The 24,071-nt window shown below is 44.1% G+C and overlaps 1 protein-coding gene across 1 annotated transcript in view; it reads left to right on the top strand.

Annotated features, from left to right (window-relative positions):
• LOC120397312 (centrosomal protein of 192 kDa-like) overlaps positions 1-24,071 on the top strand; it is a 189,227-nt gene that overhangs the window by 119,069 nt on the left and 46,087 nt on the right. Inside the window, exons 40-45 of the mRNA XM_039523013.1 lie at positions 6,861-6,979; positions 16,442-16,618; positions 20,806-20,896; positions 21,405-21,581; positions 22,766-23,026; positions 23,284-23,405. Coding sequence (XP_039378947.1) covers positions 6,861-6,979; positions 16,442-16,618; positions 20,806-20,896; positions 21,405-21,581; positions 22,766-23,026; positions 23,284-23,405 — 947 coding nt within the window. The remainder of the gene's footprint in view (positions 1-6,860; positions 6,980-16,441; positions 16,619-20,805; positions 20,897-21,404; positions 21,582-22,765; positions 23,027-23,283; positions 23,406-24,071) is intronic.

Here is a 24,071-nt window from a genome sequence, read left to right as displayed (position 1 = left end):
AGTAGAATGCAGTTGCTGAGGAGGGTGGCACAGAACCTGGGGGATCCAGGCAGAGGAGGTGGTCGAGACATCAGACACTATGGTGGACATTCTCACCCCTTCTGGTCCCTCCCGTATTGCTTTGCCATTTATCAAAACAATTCAAGGTACAACCAAGACGCTGTGGCAAACCCCTGCTTCTTTACCACCAATAGCAAAGAGGAACAAACAGAAATACTTCCTTCCCTCTAAGGGGTTCGAGCACCTTTTCACACCTCCCCCGCTAGACAGTGGCTAATGAATGGGAGTGCCAAGGCTATCAGAGACCCTCCCTGAAAAACTGTGAAGCCGAAAAGCTGGACCTCTTTGGAAGAAAAAATCTATTTCACGTGGGGACTCCATCTCTGAATTTCTAATCACCAGGCTGTCCTCAGTAGATACAGCTACAACTCCTGCAGAGATGGCAAAATTTATGGAGCTGTTGCCGTAAGACTCCAGGGCAGAGTTCTCCCTTCTTGGTAGAGAAGGGTAAGCTCATTGCCTGGACTTCGCTGCAGGCAGCCTTCCACGGATTCGTCCACTCACACTATGGCCTTTGGGGTAGCTATGAGAAGGAGCTCCTGGCTACAGGTCTCAGGTCTACCATTTGAGATCCAAGAAACCATCCAGGACCTCCATTTTGAGGGCTAGGACCTCTTTTCAGAAAAAAACGGACTTGCAGCTTCATAGCCTCAAGGATTCAAGGGCCACCCTCAAATCCTTTGGCCTGCACGCTCCCGCTACTCAACAAAGGCATTTCAAGCCACAGCCCCTGCCTTGTATCAGAGGGGTAGCCATGTTAGTCTGGATCTGTAAAAGAGCAAAGAGTCCTGTGGCACCTTATAGACTAACAGACGTTTTGGAGCATGAGCTTTCGTGGATTAATACCCATTTCGTCGGATGCATTTCTACCCTCAAAACAGGCAGGACTTTTCTCGGAGACAGAATTGACGTAACAGGAAAAGACCTCACCTTTCCTCAGCCCAGGGCTCTGGACAGGTGAGACAATCCTCTGGCCAGGAGCAGAACTTTTGAAGGTGTGCCCGCGGGCGACACACCAGTCCGAACTGCAGATCCATCCCACCTTACCTTTTGTGCCGACTGTCCCATTTCTGCCCTACATGGGCCCATATTACATCGGATTGTTGGGTACTCCGCATGGTAGAAAGGGAATGCTCCCTCCAGTTCTCCCTCCCTTCCAACCCCTTCCCCATCCCTCTTCTGGGACCCTTCTCATGAGCAACAGCTTGTGCAGGAGGTGCACATGATCATAAGTGGAAAAGGTTCCCCAGGAGCTGAAAGGCAAAGGTTTCTATTCACGGTATTTCCTAATACCGAAAGTCAAAGGCAGCCTCAGGCCCATCCTAGACCAGTGAAATCCCAACAAGTTCATGAAGGAACTGAAGTTCCGCATGGTCTCTTTGGCCTCTATTATCCCTTTCTTGGATCTGGGGGACTGGTACGCTGACCTCGATTTGAAGGATGCTTACTTTCATATTTTGATAACGATGTCCCACAGAAGGTACCTCAGGTTCATGGTGAACTACAATCATCAGTTCACTGTCCTCCTGTTTGGCCTGTCAGCAGCACCTCGACTGTTTACCAAGTGCATGGCAGTTGTGGCTGTGTTCCTACGCAAGCACCAGATGCTGGTGTTCCCATACCTCGACAACTGGCTAATCAAGGCCTGCTCCAGGGTGCAAGTGGAGACACAAGTGAGCATCATCAGACTACTTTCGATAACCTGGGCCTTCTACTGAATGTACAGAAGTCCCCCGTTCAGCGGATAGTTTATAGGGGTGGTATTGGACTCTAAACAGGTGAGGGTGTACCTCTGGAGTCGCGTTTCCAGTCCCTGTGCAACATACGAAGTCTCAGGCAGTTCCCTACTACCACAGCAAGGAATTGCCTAAAGCTTCGGGGACACTCAACTGCTTGTTCCTATGTAATACAACATGCCAGACTGAGACTCCGGCCTCTACAGGTATGGCTGCCTTTGGTGTATCAGCTGATTCAGGACTATCTAGACAAGATCATCACTCTTCCTTGTCCGGTCCTTGACTCCCTCCTATGGTGGCTCGACCCGCAGGCCGTGTGTTCGGGTGTTCCTTTTGCCAGCCCACAGCCATCCCTCTCGCTGGTGACGGACACGTCAGTATTGGGGTGGGGTGCACACCTGGGAGACCTCAGAACTCAGGGCGTCTGGTCCCAAGTGGAGATCTCACTTCACATCAACATCAGAGAACTGAGAGGTGTCCGTCTGGCATGCCAGACATTCCAAGTTCATTTGGAAGGGAAATGTGTATTGTCATGACAGACAATACAACAGTGATGTTTTATATAAACAGACGGGTGCATACTCCTCTCCCCTGTGCCTGGAAAGCCCTTAGACCATGGGACTTTTGCATAGCTCACTCAATGCACCTGGAGGTGTCGTACCTCTCTGGAGTACAGAACGAGTTGGCGGACTTTCTCAGCAGGTCTTTTCATGGCCACGAGTGGTCCCTATGCCCAGATATCGCAAATACCATCTTCCAACAGTGGGGGTTTCCCCCAGTAGACCTGTTTGCCACGCATCACTGCAGGAAGTGCCTGAAGTTCTATTCCTTCCTGAATCACAGACCAGATTCCATCGCAGATGCCTGGAAGGGACACCTCTTGTACACGTTTTCTCCACGCTCGTTCACAAGATGCTCCTCAAGATTTGAAGTGACAAGGCCTCTGTGTTATTCATAGCTCCAGCCTGGCCTCGCCAGCACTGGTACGCATCCCTCCTGCAAATGTCCGTGGAAACCCCAATTATCTTACCACTGCTTCCAGATCTGATAACCCAAGATTACGGCCTCTTCCAGCACACGAACCTCTAATTGCTTCACCTCACGGCATGGAAGCTCCATGGTTGAACCCAGTGGAGCTTGCCTGTTCAGGTCTGGTCAGAGAAGTCCTCCTTGGCAGTAGGAAACATTCCACTAGGGCTACCTACCTGGCCAAATGGAAGAGATTCACAATTTGGTCTTCACAATACCTCCTATCTGCAACACTTATGTCCATACCTGTCATATTGGACCACCTTCTTCACCTCAAACAGCAAGGGCTTTCCATGTCATCAATAAAGTTTCACTTGGCCGCCATTTTTGCCTTCCATCTAGGTGTGCTGGGCTGATCAGTCTTTGCCAGCCACATGGTCAGTTGTTTCCTAAAAGGCCTCGACAGACTGCACCCTTACGTTCGACAGCCGGTCCCAGCCTGGGACCTTTAATCTGGTCCTTTCCAGACTAATGGGGCAAACTTTCGAATTGCTGGCAACATATTCTTTGCTGTACCTCTCGTATAAGGTGGCGTTTCTGGTAGCAATCACATTGGCCAAGGGGGTGTTTGAGCACAAGGCCCTAATGTCCAAGCTTCCTTACACAGTGTTCTATAAGGACAAGTTCAGCTCAGACTGCATCTGGCTTTTCTCCCTAATGGTGTCTCCGAGTTTCATGTTAACCAGGATATCTTTCTCCCAGCTTTCTACCTTAAGCCACATTCAAGCAGCAGTGAGCAAAAACTTCACTCATTGGACATTTGCCGGGTGTTAGCATTCTGTATCGAGCAAACAAAACCATTCTGGAAGTCCATTCAACTATTTATCACGGTAACAGACCGAACGAAAGGGCTTCCAGTCTCCTCCCAAAGGATTTAGTCATGGATCGTGTCCAGATCTAGTGAAGGTACTGGCTCCTCTGCTGACAGCGCATTCCACCAGGGACAGGCATCTTCCATCAGCATTCCTTGCCCATGTTCTGATGCAAGAGAGCTGCAGAGCTGTGTCTTGGTCGTCTATAGATACTTTTATCTCATTATGCTATTACCCAGCAGGCTAGAGGCAATGCAGCCTTTGGTAGGGCGGTGCTTCAGTCTGCGAACCTTTGAGCTCTGACCCTGCCTCCAAAATTTGTGCTTGGTAATCACCTAATTGGGAATTAACATGAGCAATCACTCAAAGAAGAAAAATGGTTACCTACCTTTTGTAACTGTTATTCTTTGAGATGTGTTGCTCATATCCATTCCAATACCCACCTGCCTACCTCTGTTGGAGCAATCCAGCAAGAAGGAACTAAAGTGGCGGTGGGTCAGTAGGGCCATATATTCAGCTTCATGAAGGCGCAATCCCAGAGAGCGTCCAGACGGACCCGATGGTACTGCTAGGGGAAAAACCTTCTGGCTGCACGCACGACTAATTGGAATGGACATGAGCAACACATCTCAAAGAGCAACAATTACGGTAGGTAACCATTTTTTGTCTCCTCCAGGCATGTTTTAAATAGAGGGTAAAAGGCAGTGACCATCAAGATTCAACCAGGTAAGGAGAATAAACATACAACCTCTTCTCCAAACAAGACAGAATTTGCAGTCTCATTCATTGCTTTAAGAAAGACATTAGGGAAGAACAGGGAACTGTGCATAATAGGGTGATTTGGCAAGTCATGAAATTCTGAGCCAAGCATACTCTCTCTGCTCCAAGGTATTGGTGGCATTGGCATACCTGCTTAAGGAGAGGGCTTTTTCCTACAGATAGGAAGATGTAAGCCACTTTCAAAAGGGATGTTGAAACTTTGTCAATGCCTTGCAGATACTCCTTAGAAATTACATGTTTTTCCAAGGCCACAAAATCTTGAGAGACAAGGATTTGTTGTGACTTGTTTGCTGTCCAGCTTCAGCCTCCTCAAAATATTGACCAACTTAAGTCATGATTGAAGAAAGTGTCTTTGACCATTGTTTATCAAATCTGTGAGGCTGTTGGCGAGAGCCATGGTAGCAGATTCAGTGGCTAGTTTTAAATCAAATCCTTGGCAGAGCATAATTAAAACAAATCTATGTCTGAGAAAGCTGTAGGCAAAGCTTATTAATGGGGAAATTTCATAGGTAGTAGTTGAAAATATGGACAAGACAAAGTATTTGCTTGCTACTCCCAACAAGCGTAAAAATTAAAAGCTCTCATACAGGAGAGCAAAAGATGAATACTCACAGCAATAGGTATGTGAGAGATGAGATGTAAGCATGGAACTCCAGAGGGAAACACATCATGAAATGAGCCCAATTTTTCCAGTAAGTGTATACAGTCAGTCTAACCGCAGTCAAGCTTGCCTCCACCCGGAAATAGATCTAGCCTACAATTCATAGACTGTACCAGACTCAGCAGGTAGGTACAGGAGAGTGTAGTGGGATTATTCTGGAGTTTCAGGCTCATCCACATATGATCTTAATTTCCCCTCCAAATTTGAGGCATTCAGAGAAGCATCAAACTATTGTGAAATAAGTTACACGCCACCTGCAATGACGGAAATACAGACTGCCCTTCAATGTGAAAGATACTCAGGATTGTATCACTAGCATTACCAAAAACCTCAGTTGGAATTTGGCCCCATATACTGAAAAAGCACCAGAAAGAGACAGTCCCTGATTTACTACCAGAAGTTACTTCAGTTTGTCTTTGGAAGTAGCTACTAGCAATACAAAATGCTGTTCTTCAGTCTGTCAGCTTCCCTCTTTTCCCTCAGTGTTCATAAAGGTATTGGTAATAGACAGGCTGAAGAGTACAGAGCATTCTAAATGCTCATTCCTATCTTACATTCTTATCAAGCATCATTAGAAATGTTAGATGGGGTGACTTGAAAGACCTTTTCTGTGCTTTAGGAACAAGGGATTATGGTGAATTTTTTAAAAAGATCCAGAGCAAATCATACTTAGCAGATAAAACAGAGGGAGGGTCAATCTTAACAGAGAAAATTGTTAAGATCTGGACACTATGATATCTGTCCTCCATCCAGTCCTGGCTATAGTTCGGAGGTAACTTCTGCAAGATTATTCCGTGGATAGATATTTCTTGAAGGCTCAGATCTGCCCTGTAAAAGATGCTGAAGAAAGAGAGGGCAACTTCCATTATCTAGTCAGCTGGTTTGTTGAAGCATGAAGTGAACATTATAGTAGATCTTCCCTTCACAGACTGGATTCCAAAAAATACTGACCATAAATGTTTAGTTTTCTGGATAGGAAATGCACTTGGTGCACCATAAGTTACAGGGAATGTGATCAGGGTCAGAGATTTCAGCACACTGCAGTCTGAGATGAGAGCAGTCAGACTGGCTTTTCTGGTCTTTCAGGATCACCTGAGAGGATTATGATTCTGGTCCAACTGGGAAAATGAATTGGCAAGAAGCTCAAACCTAAACATCAGAGCAATTCATTCTCTCCTAGCTTCTCTCAGGGTAATCCATATTAAAGTGCCACTGAAAATGAGAGCAGACTAGTTGAACTTTCAGACACTTTGGAATGGTCCCAGGAGTTTATTCTGGCTGATATCCCAGGAACTAAGCTACCCTACGTGAGCCTATCTGCGATCAATCAAAATGTTCACCTTTCCCCCACTACTAATGTTTCCATATTGCTTGCTACGTTCCAATCCTGTCTGAGTGGGCAAAAGTCTGGATCCGTAAAGTAAAACTTACCTGTTCTCCTTTTGTGGAGTTACTACTTCCCAGTTGACTCCACCCAAAATGTTCTCTAGGTTCTTCTACAGGTCTTCATCATCAGTGTATGTCATTAGCATAGTTGAATAAGAAATATCTATTTAAGAAGTTTATATTTAGTTTGCTAAAGTAGGGTTTCTGCGCAATGTTGGAACTATTTACTTGGTGCAGGATTGTTGGCCGTTTTGGGAATTTCCCATGTATGTGTCTAGGCTGCCTCTGATGTATGTACTGAAAGAGAGGCATAACACATCAAAGCAGACTGGAGGGGAGTACTCCTTTAAAAAAAAAAAAAAAAAAAAAAGTAAATGTGTTTTTTTTTGTCTTCAGACGTCAGGTCAAGACAACTGCATTTCTGTTGAACCTGAGGATCTTTTCCTTATGCCTGGAGAAGAACAAGAAGTGGCAATTCTATTTTCTCCAAAAGATTTAAAAACCAGTAGTGAAAGGTAAGGTATAATCTGCTTGATGGTCAGTTTATTTAAAACAGAGGTTCTCAATATGTGGGTTGTGAACAGATGTTAAAGGGTCCCATATAATTCAGAGTAAGGGTTTTTTGTCAGGATGTGCCAGCCTCCCAAGTATCTTGTATTTATTCTTTGGCATTCAAGGATTGATGCTAAGCATCTTAAATGTGTCTACTAGACTGGGAGCAGAGGGTGCGGGAGAAATAGTGTGATCCTCTCTTCCCTTGGTTTTATTTCCTGAAGGCAGAGATCTTTGCTCTCGAGTTAGTTCTCCAGTTCCTTTGGAAAGTCTAATTCATGGTAATTTTTCTACAAGTGTTCACTGCATATTCCCATTGTTGGGTATGTCAACTGGTGCAGTGTGGATGGTGGAACCTTCTGGTGGCAGTGCTTGTTACAGCGTTCATGCACCCCTTCCACTCTTTCCTGTCAGCTGTTTAGCATGTTTTGAGGGCATGGCCAAAGAAGGGGGCATGGCACTGGTTGCCTCCTTGGTGACTTCCAGCCACCACAGCAAAAGAAAATGTACCCCTCCAAATCATGAGGATTGGTAGCTAAAAATAGTGCCTTCTATTTTTGTAGATTAGTTTTAGGATGTTAGTTTAGCTAAGCAAAACAGATAGATAAATATTTACCTGGTATAATGTCATGGCAGATTGAATTGAAAAAGCCTGGATTTAAAAGGTGTACATCATGCTCAGTGGTCTTCCTAGCATCTAATACTCATGTCCAGTGCCTGAAATCTTAGGAGAAAAACATTCTCCTTCACATTATGCTATTTGCAGCATATTTACTTCTCGGGCCCATAAAGAGACAGAAAATACTTCATTTGCTTTTGTTATAAGAAGCTTTGTCAGCCAAACCTCTGGGGCTGTATATAGCTATACTATAAAGATGTGAGGGTAAGGATAGGACATTTGAATCAGCTCATAGTGTTTCCAGATCCCAGAAGGCTTAGTGAAGGTTCCAGCCTCGGCACCAAACTCCAGTTCCAAGTCAACTGAGCTTGCAGGAGCCAAATATGTTCAGATATTCAGAAAGGCAGATTTCAGCAGACTCAGAGAAATAGTAGGCAAGGTCCCATGGGAAGACCAATTAGGACAATGGTGCCAAAATTTTTCCTGTTGTCTGTCCTCTCTTCCCACCAGTAATAGAGTCTGTCCATGGTGCCTTCCCCCCCCCAGCCCATTACTACACAGTTGGCTCAGCAGAGGAGCTTGGGCTGAAGGCAGAGCTGGGGATGGGGGTGGAGCTGGGGCCAGAGCAGAGCTGGGTGGCAATCCCTCCCCACCCCTGTTCCTCCACACCCCATAGTTTGGGGACCACTGAATTAGGAAGAAAAGGAGTCAAAGGGGGCTGGCAGTTCTTAAAAAAATGTAAAACTACAGGCTCAACATCAAGCTGTTCTAACACAAACAAACAATAAGAGCCACAGGAGGCCAGTGTGGCTGCAAAAGGGTTTTTTTAGCTATCTTAAAAACCAAACGGGATACATACAGAAAATGGAAGAAAGGGCATGTCACCAAGGAGCTATACATGAGAATAGCACAAGACTGTAGGGATACATTCTTTGCCTTGGCTTTACTGATTTTGTTACAGCTTGGAAGAAATGCTAGAGACAACAGGAACGGGTTCGTCAAATATGTCAGACAAAAAAAGAAAGATCAAGGTTGTGGGTCCACTACTCAATGGAGGTGAGCTGGTAACGGAAGATGATAGTAAGGCAGAGCTGCTCAATGAATGCCTTCTTTGCTTCAGTCTTCTCAAAAAGAAACAAAAAACCAGATGTTACCTTGGACAGTAAAGGGGAAGGGATGCAGATTGAGATAAGTAAAGAACACATCAAAGATCTTCTGACCAATTTGAATGAAATTAGATCAGTGGGGCCAGATGCTATTCACCTGAGGGTACTGAAGGAATTAGTTGAAGAAATCTTGGAGCCACCGGTAATGACATTTACAAACTCATGCAGGACAGGAGAAGTCCTGGAAGACGAGAAGTGCTAAAGTAGTGTCCATCTTTTAAAGGGGAAAAAGGAGGAGCCAGGAAATTACAGTGAAACCACGCTATAACACGATGATTGGGGTCCAAAAAATTCAATTGTGATAAATGCGGGGTCGCGGTATAGCGAGGTTTACCATTTCAAGCCGGACAGTTTCAAGCTGGTCAATTTCTCTTGGGCAGAAAACGACTTGCGTTTGCAAACTGCCCATAACAGTAACTGAAAGGGTGCAGCTCCAGTAGCGGGGGCTCTCAGCCATGCAGCGAGAGGGGGAAACACTTGGGGAGAGCAGGGGAGATGTGCAAGGGACAGAGAAAGAGCGAGGAGGAGCTGGGGAGAAGAATGGCTCTTCTTGCCAAAAGAAGAAGCAGGAGTAGGGGGGAAGAGGCAGTGGGGAAGGCACATTCCATTTTTTGTTTTTTTGGTTTTTTTCTTCGGTGGCGCTCCAGCCTCTATTTATTTATTTATTTATTTATTTTGCACTTCCGCAGTGCTCCGGCTGCTTTTTTTGTTTGTTTGGGGCGGCCGGAGCCACCTTTATGATCGCGTTATATCCGAATTCATGTTATTGCGGGGCGCGTTATAGCGGGTTTCCCTGTATAAGTCAGCCTGACTTCGATACCTGGGAAGCTACTAGAGCAATGTTTCTATCTTAATCCACACCAGAAGGAGAAACTAGGGCATTCTTTGAAGCTTAATGGACCTTCAAAATGTACTTAAACATAGAAGAAACAGTCCAGGGAATGGATTCCCTTCTTGTTCTTTTCCAAGATTAGAAGAGGCCTCAGGAAGTCCAGATGAAGCCCATTTATGGGCAAATGGATCAGGTTCTTAAAAGGCTGGAGAAGATCTCTCTCCAATAAGATTTAAAGCTAATTCCCTTCAAACCATGGGCTAGAGAAAGGGAGGTCTCTGTGGCCAAATTAGCAAAGCTGCTTTCTGGCACTTATTGTACATGAGTGTGCCCTTTGACTGCAGAGTGCTCAGGGCTTTTGTGAGATGCTTTCTCTTCAGGACAGTGTGTGCAGGGGTCAGAGATTCTGTTTCCCATAGCTCTCCTTTAGCCACTCATTTTGATGTCAGTTTCAAGTCTTTTCCCGTAGATTGATAGATTCTAAGGCCAGATAGGACAATTGTGATAATCTAATCTGACATCGTATATAATATGGGCCACAGAACTTCTTCAAAATAATTCCTTCTGAACCAGAGCATATCTTGAATTAAAAATTGCCAGTGATGAAGAATCCACCAAGACCCTTGGTAATTTGTTCCAATGGTTAATACTGTTAAAAATTTACATCTTATTTCTAGTCATAATTTGTCTCACCTCAGCTAACTTTTGCATATGCATGGTGCTCACTTAATAAGCAGCTATTGAGCATTTTTCTCATGATTGTTTAGTGTCTGACTCTCTGACTTATTTACTGCACACTATTCAAACCTTGCTCCGAAGACAGAATTAATTTCCTCATGGGCTTTTCTGTGGTGCTCCTCAGTATAATATTCAAGTGCATCAAAACATGAATTTATTTTCACAACATAACTTGGATATTACAGGGGAATTATCCTCATTTTACAAGATGGGAAGTGAGAGACAGATTCAAGTCAAAAGTAGTCACTAATTTTGGTGTCCAATTTGAGATATTTAAGACCTTATTCAACACACAGCTTAGATTGAATTTAATTGCAGTTGTGAGTGCTCACCCCTTCTGCAAATGAGACCCCAGGGTCTCAAGTCAGGGACTCATAAAATGAGGAATATAATTAGTGTCTCTCTCTGAGAAATTTAGTTTAATTAACTGATGCTTCCAGTGCCGTGAGGCTCCTTACTATTATCTGCCTATAGTGTGAGGAAGCCTTGTCTGAGCGTGCCAGGGGTCAGCTCCCTGATGCCACAGGCTACACAAATACTCCCCTCTCACCTGCGCAGTCTTAGCTGTCCCTCAGCAGTAGGGTGACCAATTTCCCAAAGTGAACACTGTCTGCAGCTGGCCTGAGGCGGGGACACCCCCCGCAGAGCATGGCTGGCACAAGGGTCACCCCATCCCCTCCTCTTACCCCTGCAGGGCTGGCTCGAGGGGGCCCCACCGTGGCACTGCTGAACACCCCACCCCCGAACTTTCCTCCATGTCCCCTTAGAGGGGTGCACCCGACTTTTTTGGCAAAACTGGACCTTGATTATCAGTTTGCAAAGAGCAAACCAGACAAATGCCCAGTTTTGCCAAAAAACTCGGGATGCCCAGGACAGGGCGTGAAAAGGCTACTGTCCCGGCCAAAGTGAGACATATGTAAACCTACTCAGCAGGTAAGCAATAGGTATGCTCCAATCTGTGTGCTTTGAGCTTCCCCCTGGAGTGTCCAGCCGCTGTTATACTGGACACTTGCAGAATTCACAGGTAAGGTGTTCCCAGAAGAAAAGTACACTTCAGTTTACCAGTTACATCTCAGGTTCACCACTCTGCCCAACTCTCAGGATTTAGATATGTTTATGGTGAAAACAAATATAAGTTTATTTAACAAAGATTTGAAAACAAGCAAGGGATCTGAGTTACTACAGAGAATTCTTTCCTGGGTGCTGGCTGGTGAGTCTTGCCCACATGCTCAGGGTTTAATTGATCGCTATATTTGGGGTCGGGAAGGAATTTTCCTCCAGGGAAGATTGGCAGAGGCCCTGGAGGTTTTTCGCCTTCCTCTGCAGCATGGGGCACGGGTCACTTGCTGGAGGATTCTCTGCAGCTTGAGGTCTTCAAACCACAATTTGAGGACTTCAGTAACTCAGACATAGGTTAGGGGTTTGTTACAGGAGTGGGTGGGTGAGATTCTGTGGCCTGCATTGTGCAGGAGGTCTGACTAGATGATCATAATGGTCCCTTTTGACCTTAAAGTCTATGAGTCTAAGTAGAATTGATGAAAACAAATGGCTATTTATAAAATAAAATCATAGCCTGCTTTTTAGAGCCTAAACTTAACTAACAAGGCATTTTCCTGTCTTTGAAAGGTTACCTCACCCAGAATCTTTCTCCCAGCTTTAAACAGGCAAACCAGCTGTCATCCTCTGTTTGTAAAACAGACCTGCTGGCAGCTTGTCCCCTAGGTGAAGGATACCCAGATTTACCTTTGTAGCTTCAGATATAGTTTCAACAATCCATCATCTTCACTAATGACAGGTTCTTCTTCGAGTGGTTGTTCATGTCCATTCAAAGTAGGTGTGCGCGCGCCGCGTGCACGCCAGCCGGAAGATTTTCCCTAGCAGCATCCGTAGGGTCAGCGCAGGCACCCCCTGGAGTGGTGCCACCGCAGCGCCCTATAAAGGGGCCCACCAACCCTCCACCCCCTCAGTTCCTTCTTACCGCCGGAGACGGCTAGCTGGAACTTCTCTTGCGCATAGCGAGTCTGTAGTGTCCTATCACTTAGTTTAGTCCATGTATGAAGTTGTTATAGTTAGTTCTCTGTACATAGTTCTTAGTAGTGGGGGGTCCCCCCCCCCGACTTTCGTCGCCTGCTGGGGCATGCCCAGGTCTCCCGGGTTCAAACTTTGCAAGGATTGTGGAAAATTCATGCCCAAGAGTGACCCGCACTCTGTGTGTTTAAGGTGCCTCGGAGAGAGCCCCAAAAGGACTGGTGCTCTATCTGTAGATGCTTCCGCCCGCGAACTCTCAAGGACAGGGCTCAAAGACTTAGAGTCCTCCTGATGGAGGCGGCCCTACAGCCACCCTCAGACCCGGAGCCGGCCGAGGCGGTGCCCAGCACGTCGTCTTCAGTGCGGAGCGCCCCAGCACCGACATCAGGACTTAGGGCCCAGCCCAAGTCGTCAAAGACCCGGCACCGGACGGAGTCAGGTCATAGGAAGTCGGCCTCAGTGCGGCACCGCTCGCCTTCGCTGGTGCCGGCCAAGAGGAGGAAGCTGGTGAGGGATAGGTCACCCCACCAGGATCCGAGGCCGACGCTGTCCGCAACTGCAAGCGGACAGGCCGGGCTACAGCCCTCGGCGGTTCCGTCGACTCCCGCACTGCAGAGAGGGCGGTCAAGTCCGGACCGGCCTAATTCCCCGGACCTCAGCGGCGACTTACGCCCCCCTTTGACGCCGGACGCATTCAAGGCAGCCTCCGGTCTGATGGGACTCTCGGTGCCGGCCTCCCCACACCGCAAGTAGTTGCCTACGGTGGTCCGTCCCCCAGTGCAGTCTAGGGGCAAGCCGGCCATGCTGTCGCCTCCCTCCCCGCACCGCACCACACGGATGGCACCGGACCAGATGAGAGGCCCGCCGCGGCCTCCGCAGCGCACCTCCCTCCCCGCACCACACCAGCAGCATTGGGTGCTGCTTCCCCCAGGTCCTCATACTCAGAGACCTCAGACTCAGAGGCGGACTCCTATCGCTCCAGTTGGTCGTGGAGCAGGAGATCGGGGGCGAGCCACCACCGTTACCTGCAGTGGCAGCAACAATGGCAGCCGTCCTCGCAGTGGCCGTTTTGGACCCCCTGGGCCTACCACCAGTTGGTAGGCCAGGCTTTCGGCCCTCGATCGCGGTCGGCCTCGGTGTCCTCAACCTTGGTGGCCCCAGCGCAGCTGCCTCCTCCACCGTCGCCGGACAGGGGTGTGCCATTTCTAAGTTCAGCACCCCCTAGCAGGGCAGCGGCACCGGCAGTGGCTTCAGGTCGGGCTCCGCAGGCACCGCATGATACACCAAGCCGCTTACTGGCGACCCCGGTACCGTTCGCGGTGCCGCAGTTAGACTCAGAACCAGCACCGCAACCACAGTACCGTGTGCCGCAGGACCCTGAGGGACTGCATGCACCGCAGAAAGGGCTGCTCCATGTACTCTCCTCGTCGTCCTCCCCGGACGAAGCAGTCTCGGGCACGGCTACGGCACCGGCCCTAGAGGACACTAGTATCCTCCAGCAGTTGCTCCGGCGAACAGCTCAGAGCCTTGCGATCCAGGCGGAGGAAATCGAGGTCGAGGCGGACCCTATAGTGGACATCCTGGCGCCCTCAGGGCCATCCAGGGTGGCCCTCCTGCTGATAAAGACTATAGCAGATACGTCCCGCACCCTCTGGCAAACGCCAGCCTCGTTGGCCCCTACTGCCAAACGGACGGAGCGGTGCTATTTCGTCCCCTTCAAAGGGCACGAACATCTGTGTGTACACACACACACACACACACACAGAGACTCCCTGGTGGATGCAGCCAACCAGCGGGAGCGCCAGGGGTTTCAAGGGTCAACGCCAAAGAACAGGGACACGAAAAGACTCAAGCTCTTTGACAGAAAGGTGTACTCCACGGGGGGCCTACTGCTCCGCATTGCCAACCAACAAGCGATTGTAAGCCGATATGGTCACAACACGTGCTCGGCTATGTCGAAGTTTATGGAGCTCCTTCCCCAGGACTCGAGGTCAGAGTTTTCGGCCTTAGTGGAGGAGGGCAAACTGATCTCCCGAGCCTCCCTCCAGGCCGCCTTAGACGCGGCGGACCCAGCCTCGCGCACTCTGGCTACGGGCCTGGTCATGCGGCGGGGAGCCTGGCTCCAGGTCTCGGGCCTGCCCTACTTTGTATGACCAGCTGCTTTGTATGACCTAAGAAATCTGTGGCAGAGGCAGGTATACAATACTACTTCAATGGAGAATTCAGCTGTCTTAACCATAAAACCCTTCTTTCTCTTTCTGCACTTTTCTGCCTTGTTTACTACACACCTTCCAGTTTCAGCAACAAATGAGGCAGATGTCCTACGGACAAATGCCTACTTCACAACACAGTCTTCATTTCATCCCTGGACTACTGTTTATCCTGGTCATAGAATGATCTGGGAGGGAAGGGGGGGAAGTATGTGGTCATGGAATTAGATTGTATCATAATGCGTATGCACAAGAGAGCTGAAATAGGTTGCATAGACAACCATGATTTTAACACTTCCTAAGTGCTTGACTTTGCAACCTTACAGTTCTTTGAATGTAGCTTTTTATGTGTAATTTCCATGGTTTTTAAAAAAGCAAACATAAAAAACAAATTCCATCATGTGGTATATTGAGACCCACACAGTTCATCAGCGGGTTGGATTTAGATCCCTACTACAGACTCCTGCCACTTGAGCTAATGGAATAAATGATAGCAATAGTAAATTGTCATTTTCTGTGGACCAGCACTAGAAGGAGAAGGGACACTGTGCCAATGTGTTTCCCAGATGCTATTTGCTGACAGCAGAGGAATAGTGAGACTAGGGAATCTTAGGTTTCATTCCAGGCTTCAGATGGGAGTGTGCTCTAGTAGTCAGACACCTTCTGCCTGTTCTTTGCCCCCCAAAGCTTGATCCTTCTGCCCATGTCCTTCAGTATGTCCCTGATCCAGTCCTGTCTTTTCCCTACCTCTGGCTCTTCATCCTAGTCTCAACTAAGGCTTCTTACCCAGTAATTCCTAGTCTTACACCTCTGGACTGCCCACTAGTCTCCCCATCCTCCAGCTCCTTGTTCCCAGGATTGGTTAGGGTGTGCGGGGGAGAACTGGGATTGCCCCCCTCTTTGTGTAATCTGTCCTCCCTCGACCCCACCAACTGGTTCCTAGTTCCAGTCTATTTGCCCAGCTAGTCCAAGGCTTCCCCTAGCTCCTTATCAGATGTCTTCCCTCCATGGATCCCACTCCGTTTCCTTGTCCAGCTAATTCTAGTTCCTTCACCCCAACTCCCAGTTTCACATACTCCTCCCTTCAGTCCCAGGTCCTTATACCAATCTACTACCCCTGCTGTGCTCAGCCCAACGTCCAGGTCTTGTCCTTTTTACATTCAAATAAGGCAGTTTTCTCCTCCATGCTGCCTGGGCCAAAGTAGGTGAACGGTTAGTAAGCGCACAGGAGAGAAAGGGTCTCAGTCTTAGTGCCTTGGCTCAAAGCAGTTGAAGCTGTAATTGCTGGGAAAGTCCTGCTCAGACCCAGGCTGGAGCTTTCTGAGCATGGACAGAATCTTAGGGAAATTTAACTATGGAGCTCTAGCAAGTCTTTACTGGGTGTGTGCAAATTGAAGTTTGTTTTTTTTGAAGGCCGAATTTGAGTGGATTTTCATGTGGATGACAAAAAGCATATCCCTGACATTCTGTACACCCACTTGATAAATTTGAAGTCCCTGATTCAAAACAAGGGTTTCTAGGGTCTCTCAAAGAAAAGGTTGCCAACATTTTGAGATGCGCAAAGCTGTATTTTCCTCAACATTGTTCTTGGAAATAGCACAATTGTTGTCTGAAATTTTCCATTATGAGTGTCTGCCTCAAACAGTTTAAAGTTTGGCAACTGAAAATATGGTCTTGTATTGGGAGTGGTTACCCAACACTTTTTGGATGGAGCAATTTGCCTTGTCTAAAATAAATACTGTGGGTAATGTTATATACAATTAATTTACATGACGGTTTGCATGATGAAATCCCTTGCTTATCAGATGACTTTCAGGATTTTCTACTTGTAGTATCTTGAAAATCCTTGTGTTGCCATCTGGACCTCAGTATGAAGTGGTGGTAAAAGGTGAGGTGAATATTTTGGGAAACAGACCACTGGCAACGACTTCCTGCTACTCAGACATTCCACCCATTCTCTCCAATAAGCAGTTCATGGCATGGGGAGGGGTTACACTTGGAAGAACAGTGTAAGTACCAGCAGTTCAGTTCTTCACATTTAATGTCCCATTAATATTGTAATGCACTTCTATGCAGTATAAATTTTTTGCTATGCTTGCATTTAGCCTGAAAATAGAGCCTTAAAATGCAATGATAGACTGGTTTTATTAAATGTCTTCCTAAGTTCATGTACCTAATATTGAGCGTACATTACATATATAAACCTTTTACTTTTTATGTAGGAAGTCTTTAGAGAGACAAACTGTAAACTTGCTTAAGCTCTTGACTTTGCTTAACTTTCTGATGGCAGTGGCTGGAAAAATATATCCTGAACCAGTTTTAGAGAAAAGGAAACTAGTTCAAACAGTTCTATAGTATTAGGAACACGTCCAAAGTATCGTGTTGAAAAATTGTGAATGTATAAGTTGTTTTGATACCAAGCAGCCACTAGGAGTTAATAGTTTGCTATAAATATGGATCACTTTAAAAGCCCTGTTTTTTAGATTTTAAGGCCAGAAGGGACTGTTGTGAATGTCTAGTATGATCTGTATAACACAGGCCACAGGAACTAATGTGAATCAATTCCAATCTTGACTTTAAAATCTGTATTGATGGTGAATCCATCACAACCTTTAGAAAGTTGTTCCAATGGCTAATTACTCTTATTGTTAAACATTTGTACCTTATTTTTTATTTGAATTTGTGTAGCTTCAACTTCCAGACGTTAGATCTTGTTATACCCATGTCTACTAGTTTTTGAAGAGCCCTCGATTATCAAATTTCTGTTCCCCACTTAGATACTGATAGACTGTGATCAAATCACACCATGGCATTCTGTTTATGCTTGTTGGGTGAGAAATGAGATCTACTCCAATTTAGGCTTAAACGTTTCTTTTAGCTTTTATTATGCTTGTTTTAAGACAATGCTATTATCACCTATTAATTATACGTACATGCAATAACAGAATCAGCAAGAAAAGTAAATGATCAAGTTACTTTCCTCAAGGACAGGGCAACTTTTTTTCCACATCTCTGATCTCTGCAATGTTCACTTATTCTTCTCCTATATCTTCTCCACTCTTATTGTCAGTCCTCTACCTTTTATCCTCTGTTCTGTAACTTTGTACAGCTACCTCATCTGTGTTCTAATGAAAACATTTTCATGCATAAATTCCAATAACTAACCTAACCTAATACATTTTTGCTTATCCTGCTAAATCTTACTTTGTTCTTTCTGGTTCCAAACTCATCTTTTCCTTGCTATTGCCCCCATTGACTCCATCTAGTTCTTATTTTACGGTAGTTATTCTTTCTGGTCCGTTTTTGTGGCCTGGGATTTTTACTTGTTAGCTTGTCTTGTTGGGAAGGTGTGTGTGCACCTGATTTATTGCAAAGCTAATAGCTCCCTCTTGACTCTCTGCTTTACCCTGCTGTCTGCATAGCCAATATTTTACAAATAAGGCACACAAACCAGTTTTCTGATTTATAAACACCCTTAGAAAAATCTGAAGTGCTATATCAGTAGAAACATACAAAAAGCAAAAAAATCTATTTCTTATATATAAATACTAATTTCTCTAACATTTAGTACGTATTTGACCAACATGATTCATTACACAGTTCTCTAACAAGCTAATAAGATTTATAGTAACAGACTCAAGGATATCAGGCTTGTTTTCCGATCCTTTAATCAATCTCATGGCTCTTCTCTGAGCTCTCCCTCTAGTTTTTTGATACCCTTGAATTGTGAACACCAGTGCTAAATACAAAAGTAATATAACTTGCCTATAAGATATTGCCTTGTTACTACATCCCTATAGCCACAGCGTCACACTGGGAACTCATGGTCAGCTGATTGTTCACCATGACCCCCAGCTTCTCTTCAGTGCCACCACTTACTAGGATATTCTCCAAAGTGTAAGTATGGCCTATGTTCTTTGTTCCTAGATGCATGACTACATTTGGCTGTACTGAAGAACATATTGCTTCCCTGCTTATCAAGCAGTCCAAATCACTCTATATCAACGACTTGTCCTTTTCATTATTTACTATTCCCACAGTCTGTATAAGCTGCAAAGTTTATCCGTGACTTTTGTTTTCTTCCAGGTTAAATGATAAAAATGTTAAGCAGTGTAGGACCAAGAACTAGTCCCTTCAGGACCACACTAGAAACACCCACTTGATTTCAGTTTCCAATTATGTTTTGAGACCCATCAGGCAATTTTTAATCCATGTAATGTGTGCCAGGTTGATTTTGTATCATTGTGGTTTTCTTAATCAAAATGTTGGTGAAGTATCAAGTCAGATAATTTAGAGGTCGAAGTATATTACATAATCATACTTGTAATCTCATTTTAAAAAAAAGTCAAGTTAATTTGTTAAGATCTGTTTTCCATAAAGTCATGCTGGATTGGCATAATGTTAGCCTCTTTTAATTCTTTATTAATATAGAGTCATGTATCAGCTGACGCTTTGTTTTGCATGAGATCGATGTCAGGCCTATAATTTCCCGTATCATCCCATTTACTCTTCTTCTTTTTTTTTTTTTTTAATATTCCAGTCCTGTGGAATTTTCCCACTATTCCCAGACTGATTGAAAATTGACGTTAATGGTCCAGCTAGCTCTTTTAAAACTCTTGGATGAAAGTTATCCACACCTGATTGTAAAAATGTTTTTCTCGAATAGCTGATGTTCAGTATCATCCCAAATTGTCGTTTAAATGGAAGGTATTTCTGCATATGATATGAAAACATCATCTGCCATTTTTCCAAATATAGAACTAAAACTTATCAAACTCTTATGTCTTTTTTGAATTATTGACAATTCTGCAATTTCCATCTAGACCAGGATCATTGTTAGGATTCCTTTTGTTCCTAATACACTTAAATTCCTGTTGGCCAAAGATTTCTCAATATATCCTTTGGCTTCCCTTATCATTTTTCTATATTTCCTAGCTTCTAGTTTATATTCATTGCCATCAATTTCCTCTTTTTCCTATTTTTTAATATATTGCTTTTTTAAACTTTTATAGCTGCTTTCACTATCCTTCTTCTAAATGAGGCTTATTTTTTTTCTAACCAGTGTAGCATTCTTTCTCTATTGTGGGATTGTAGCTTTATGATCATCTAGTAAAATGTTCCTAAACAGTTTCTAATTATCATTGTAAAGTGATCCATATATATTGCAAAATATGTTTATAACAGTATTTACATATTAGCCTATGTTTTAAGCTCTCTTCTCATAAAACAACTTAAAAAGCAACTCTTCTCATATTTCTTCTTGAAATTTGTTTTTTTGGCAATGTGTAGTTTAGGATTTAATACATGTGTGATGTTTATATATTGGAATAGAGGTAGCCTTGTAACATAGATCTTGGATCCTACTCAAGGCAAGTTCTTGGATGGACACCCTTGTTTTCAACAGCTCAAAACTTCATTTTCTGGGAAATATCACAAATCCCGTGAAATAATATCACAAATGCAATGGACATGTTAAGAACATAGTGACTATACTGGGTCAGACCAATGGCTCACTTAGCCCAGTGTCCTGTATTCTAACAGTGGTGCGTGCCAAGTTCTTGTGAAGGAATTAACAGAACAGGGCAGTTATTGAATGATCCATCCCCTATCATCCAGTTCCAGCTTCTGGGAGTCTCAGGTTTTAAGGACACCCAGAGCAAGGAGTTGCGTCCCTGACCATCTTGGCTAAGAGCCACTGATGGGCCATTCCTCCAATGTTAACTACTGATTGTGTAATCTGAGGTCTTTAAAAAGCTGCACCAGGTCAATTTAAATTGCTGGTTTAACTGGTGCATAGAATTTGTTTTTTAAATAGTCTTATTTTGGTTTAGCCTAAATTACTTAGGCCTGGTTTAAGGTGAAAGTGTCTGTTCAGCCTCTTGTACCCCATTTCACTTGAATCTGTTTAAATAACACCTTTTGTTAAAGAGGTACACAGACTCCAGCCCCGGATCATGCCCTTTGGTGAGGGAAGCAGTAATGTAACAACTTTAACCAAAAGAATGTAGCAGGATATAAATAAAAAGTGTAACAAAGAGGAATGCAATTTGCATCTAATTGGCATGCAAATAGCAGTCACTTCTGCAGCAGGTAGAACTTCAGTCCCTCTTGCTTGGTATGAGGGATGAGGGTCAGAACCACTATTATCCCTTTAACATTAATAAACATGTTTAAATAAATCCTAAATATTTTTCAGTCAACAGAAACTAACTCTACGAAATAACTCTCCATCTGCAACTCAGCATTTACGACTTTTGATAAGAGGTCAAGATCAGAACTGCTTTCAGGTTAGCATAATGCAAACTTCTGTAACACTTTTATCCAACGTTATAAAAAAGTCTTTACTTTAGTAAAACTCCAAAACTCTGTTTGTCTAATATTTAAGCTTGATATGGCATTTTATCTAAAAATGTTTGCTCACACAGGTAGCCTCATTAGAGAATCTTAATTTACATTAAGGGATCATATTCCAAGGGTCATATGTGAATCAGTTTCAGTACAAACAGTAAAATTCTTGAGTTCATTCTAAAACAGCAGGCCAGTCCATCTCCATTTTAGAGGATGGGTTAAGTCATTTCAAACCAGTCTCCTTGGTGCCTGTCTCTTTGAAATAGCCAGTTTGAAATAGTGTAAAACAGATATTAGAGGCTGCAATCTCAAGTGTCTGCCTTCCACTGTCAGTTTCAGGTTTAGTTAGTTTGGAACTCAGTTTATAAAGTTTAAATTTTTTTGAATTAACAGTGAAATGTTGTTGCTGGTTTTTATTGCACTCAATCATTTTATTTTTTTTTATAGTTGAGAAATACATTTGGTACAGAAGAGCGGTTGACTAGTAATCAGGAGCTCAAAATCCGCCCAAGAGAAGATACCAATATCTTCTTGATGTTTGCACCCACTCATGTAGCTTGCATGTTAGCAAAGCTTGAAATCAAACAGTTGGGGATTCAATCGCAACCAGGAGTTAAGTTTACTGTAAGAATTCTGACTTAATTTTGTAATATTTCTAGTGAGTGAGCTCCTGGCTTCTCCCCTCCTGGGATGGGGCAGAGGGTGGCAGGCAGCAGCAGTGGGTGTGTGGGAGGCTTGTGTGCAGGAGTGCTCTAGGGAGGCCTGGGAGGTGGGTGGGCTCCTGTCACCTCTTCCCCACCTCTCAGGGAGTGTAACAAGCCTCACCCACCCTTCCACGTGTACCCCTGAAAGGCTGAGGGTGCGGGCAAGCACTCTTCCCAGCAGGTGTGTGGGGAGACAGCATGGAGCTAGCAAGAGCTGCTGTGGAGAAGGGAGTGTGTGTGGGGGAGGCTGAATGCTGAAAGGAAGGGTGCATGGCCAAAGGGAGTGTGTGTGGGAGGGAGAGTTAGGGTGACTTGCTTCTTGCCCCCCCAAGCCATGGGGTGGGTCTAGGTGAAGTGGATTTTTTTAATGATTTTATCAGTTGGAGCCTGGGCTCTAGAACCCCGCAGGATCTGGGTCCCTCCCATCCTGCAGGGTCCTTGAGCTAGTCTCTAGCCCAAGCCCAGAAGTCTACACAGCAATGAAACATCCTTGCAAGCCCGAGTCAGCTGGCCAGCCACAGGTTTTTCTTTGATGTATAGACATATCCCTAAGGCCTGAGAGCTCACAATATACAATTGCAAGGGCGATGCATGTTGACCCCACTTATCTACATGGTAGAGTCACGTGCAGTATAGGGGTGTCATTTCTGAAGCACGCTAATGTGTTGTGTCCTGGTGCACCTTAAAAGTTTCTTAATGGATACATATTAAAATGCACTAGGAAACTCAGTTTTTAGCAGGGTTTACACAGACCAACTCATGTGCTTCACACAGGTTTATATTGTACAAACATGTTAGTGCACTTCAGAAATCACAACCCCATACTGCACATTACCCCACCATGTAGGCAAACACTCAGATGTTCTTGCGACTGTTAGAAGGGTGTTAACAGAATTTTAAACAGTCTGAGGTAAAATACAATACAATTAATTTACACTTAATATCATTTTGAAAAGGTCTATTTTCAGTGTATCACATTTAAAGCTTTTTCATGGGTGCCCCCCTTAACCGTTTGGATTCTTTGTAAACCTTAGTAGCTTTCATAACGCTGTTTTGTTAGAGACATTCTTAAAATGTTGGCTGAATTACTATTTTTATTTTCAGATACCTTTGTCTGGATATGGGGGAACAAGCAATGTAATTTTAGAAAACGTTAAAAAGCTCTCTGACAGTTACATGGTAACACTGAATGAATTATTGCCTGATAAATGTAGAGAAGTTACTTTCCGCATAAGAAATATGGGCTCTCGAGCTGCCTATGTTAAAGCACTATGCTTTAGGGACCTTCAGTCAAAAGCTGTCATGGATCCTAAAGTGATAGTTGTTTCTCCAGAGAAATTTGTACTTAAGGAAGGAACACAAGAGGTAAGTGTAAAAGCCCAATTCAACACAAGTTGTATTAATTTAACTGAAGCTGACATATCCAGCTAATATACATGACCTGTAAAATGTGTGTAAATTCCCCAATTGAACTGTATTCAAGTTTATGAAATCCAGAAGACTAAACTAACTTGGCGTTACAGTACATTTCATTGACACTGACTTTATTTTACCAAACTTAATACTAATTTAAAGGAAAAAACTTTGAAAATTCAAATATTTAAAGACTTTATTTCTATCAGCTGGTTACAGTAACATGTAATCTTGTGGAAAGAGAAGAAATCTTACATAAAACAAGCACATCGATATTATCTACAATATGCTTCTTTTGTGGAGATGAAGTTTCCAGGCAACAGTATCGCAGGTAGGGTTGAATTTACTACTCTGAAATAGTCAGCTATTTTATTACAAGTATGTTAAAAGTCAAATGTAAAGTACTACTTATGTGGTTTCTACAGTGTCTCTAAGGATAACATTAATATTCTTGCTGCTATTATGAAGCCTCATTAAGTCTTTCACTAGCATACTTTGGATTTGTGTGACTCTAGTATCAGAAGAGAGATTCTACCTTTTTATTCCTAATATGCTTTGCTCTTAACTTTATAAGCCTTTACTTAAATTCAAAAAAATTAAGAACTCTTGAGAGGAAGAACGTAGATGTTCAATTTTTTTATATTAGTCTTCAATGAGATCCTCACCTTGGCTTGCTGATTTGTACTCTTATGTGTGGAAAGGGTTATGGACGTGTGTGTATGCACAAATGAAATCCTCTAGGATATTTAGACCTTCACACTTCAGAGGTTATTCAAGTTATTCAAGTGTGCACAATGGATCTGAGGTATAAATATATTTAATTGTAATAAGATGAAAAATTAACCAGCCACTCTACTTTTAATAAGCTAAGTTTAAGGAGCACTTTTGCTGTATCTAGAACAGTTGATCTGATCATATATTGAAGTTGCAGAATAAGTATCAAAACACCAAACCATTTATCACTCAGAACGTTCAGACCAAGTTTCCCAAAAATGGA

This window comes from Mauremys reevesii, linkage group 2 (genome assembly GCF_016161935.1).
Source record: "Mauremys reevesii isolate NIE-2019 linkage group 2, ASM1616193v1, whole genome shotgun sequence".
Taxonomy (NCBI): domain Eukaryota; kingdom Metazoa; phylum Chordata; order Testudines; family Geoemydidae; genus Mauremys; species Mauremys reevesii.
Note: the sequence above shows the minus strand (reverse complement) of the source record. Positions and strands in the feature narration are given on the sequence as shown.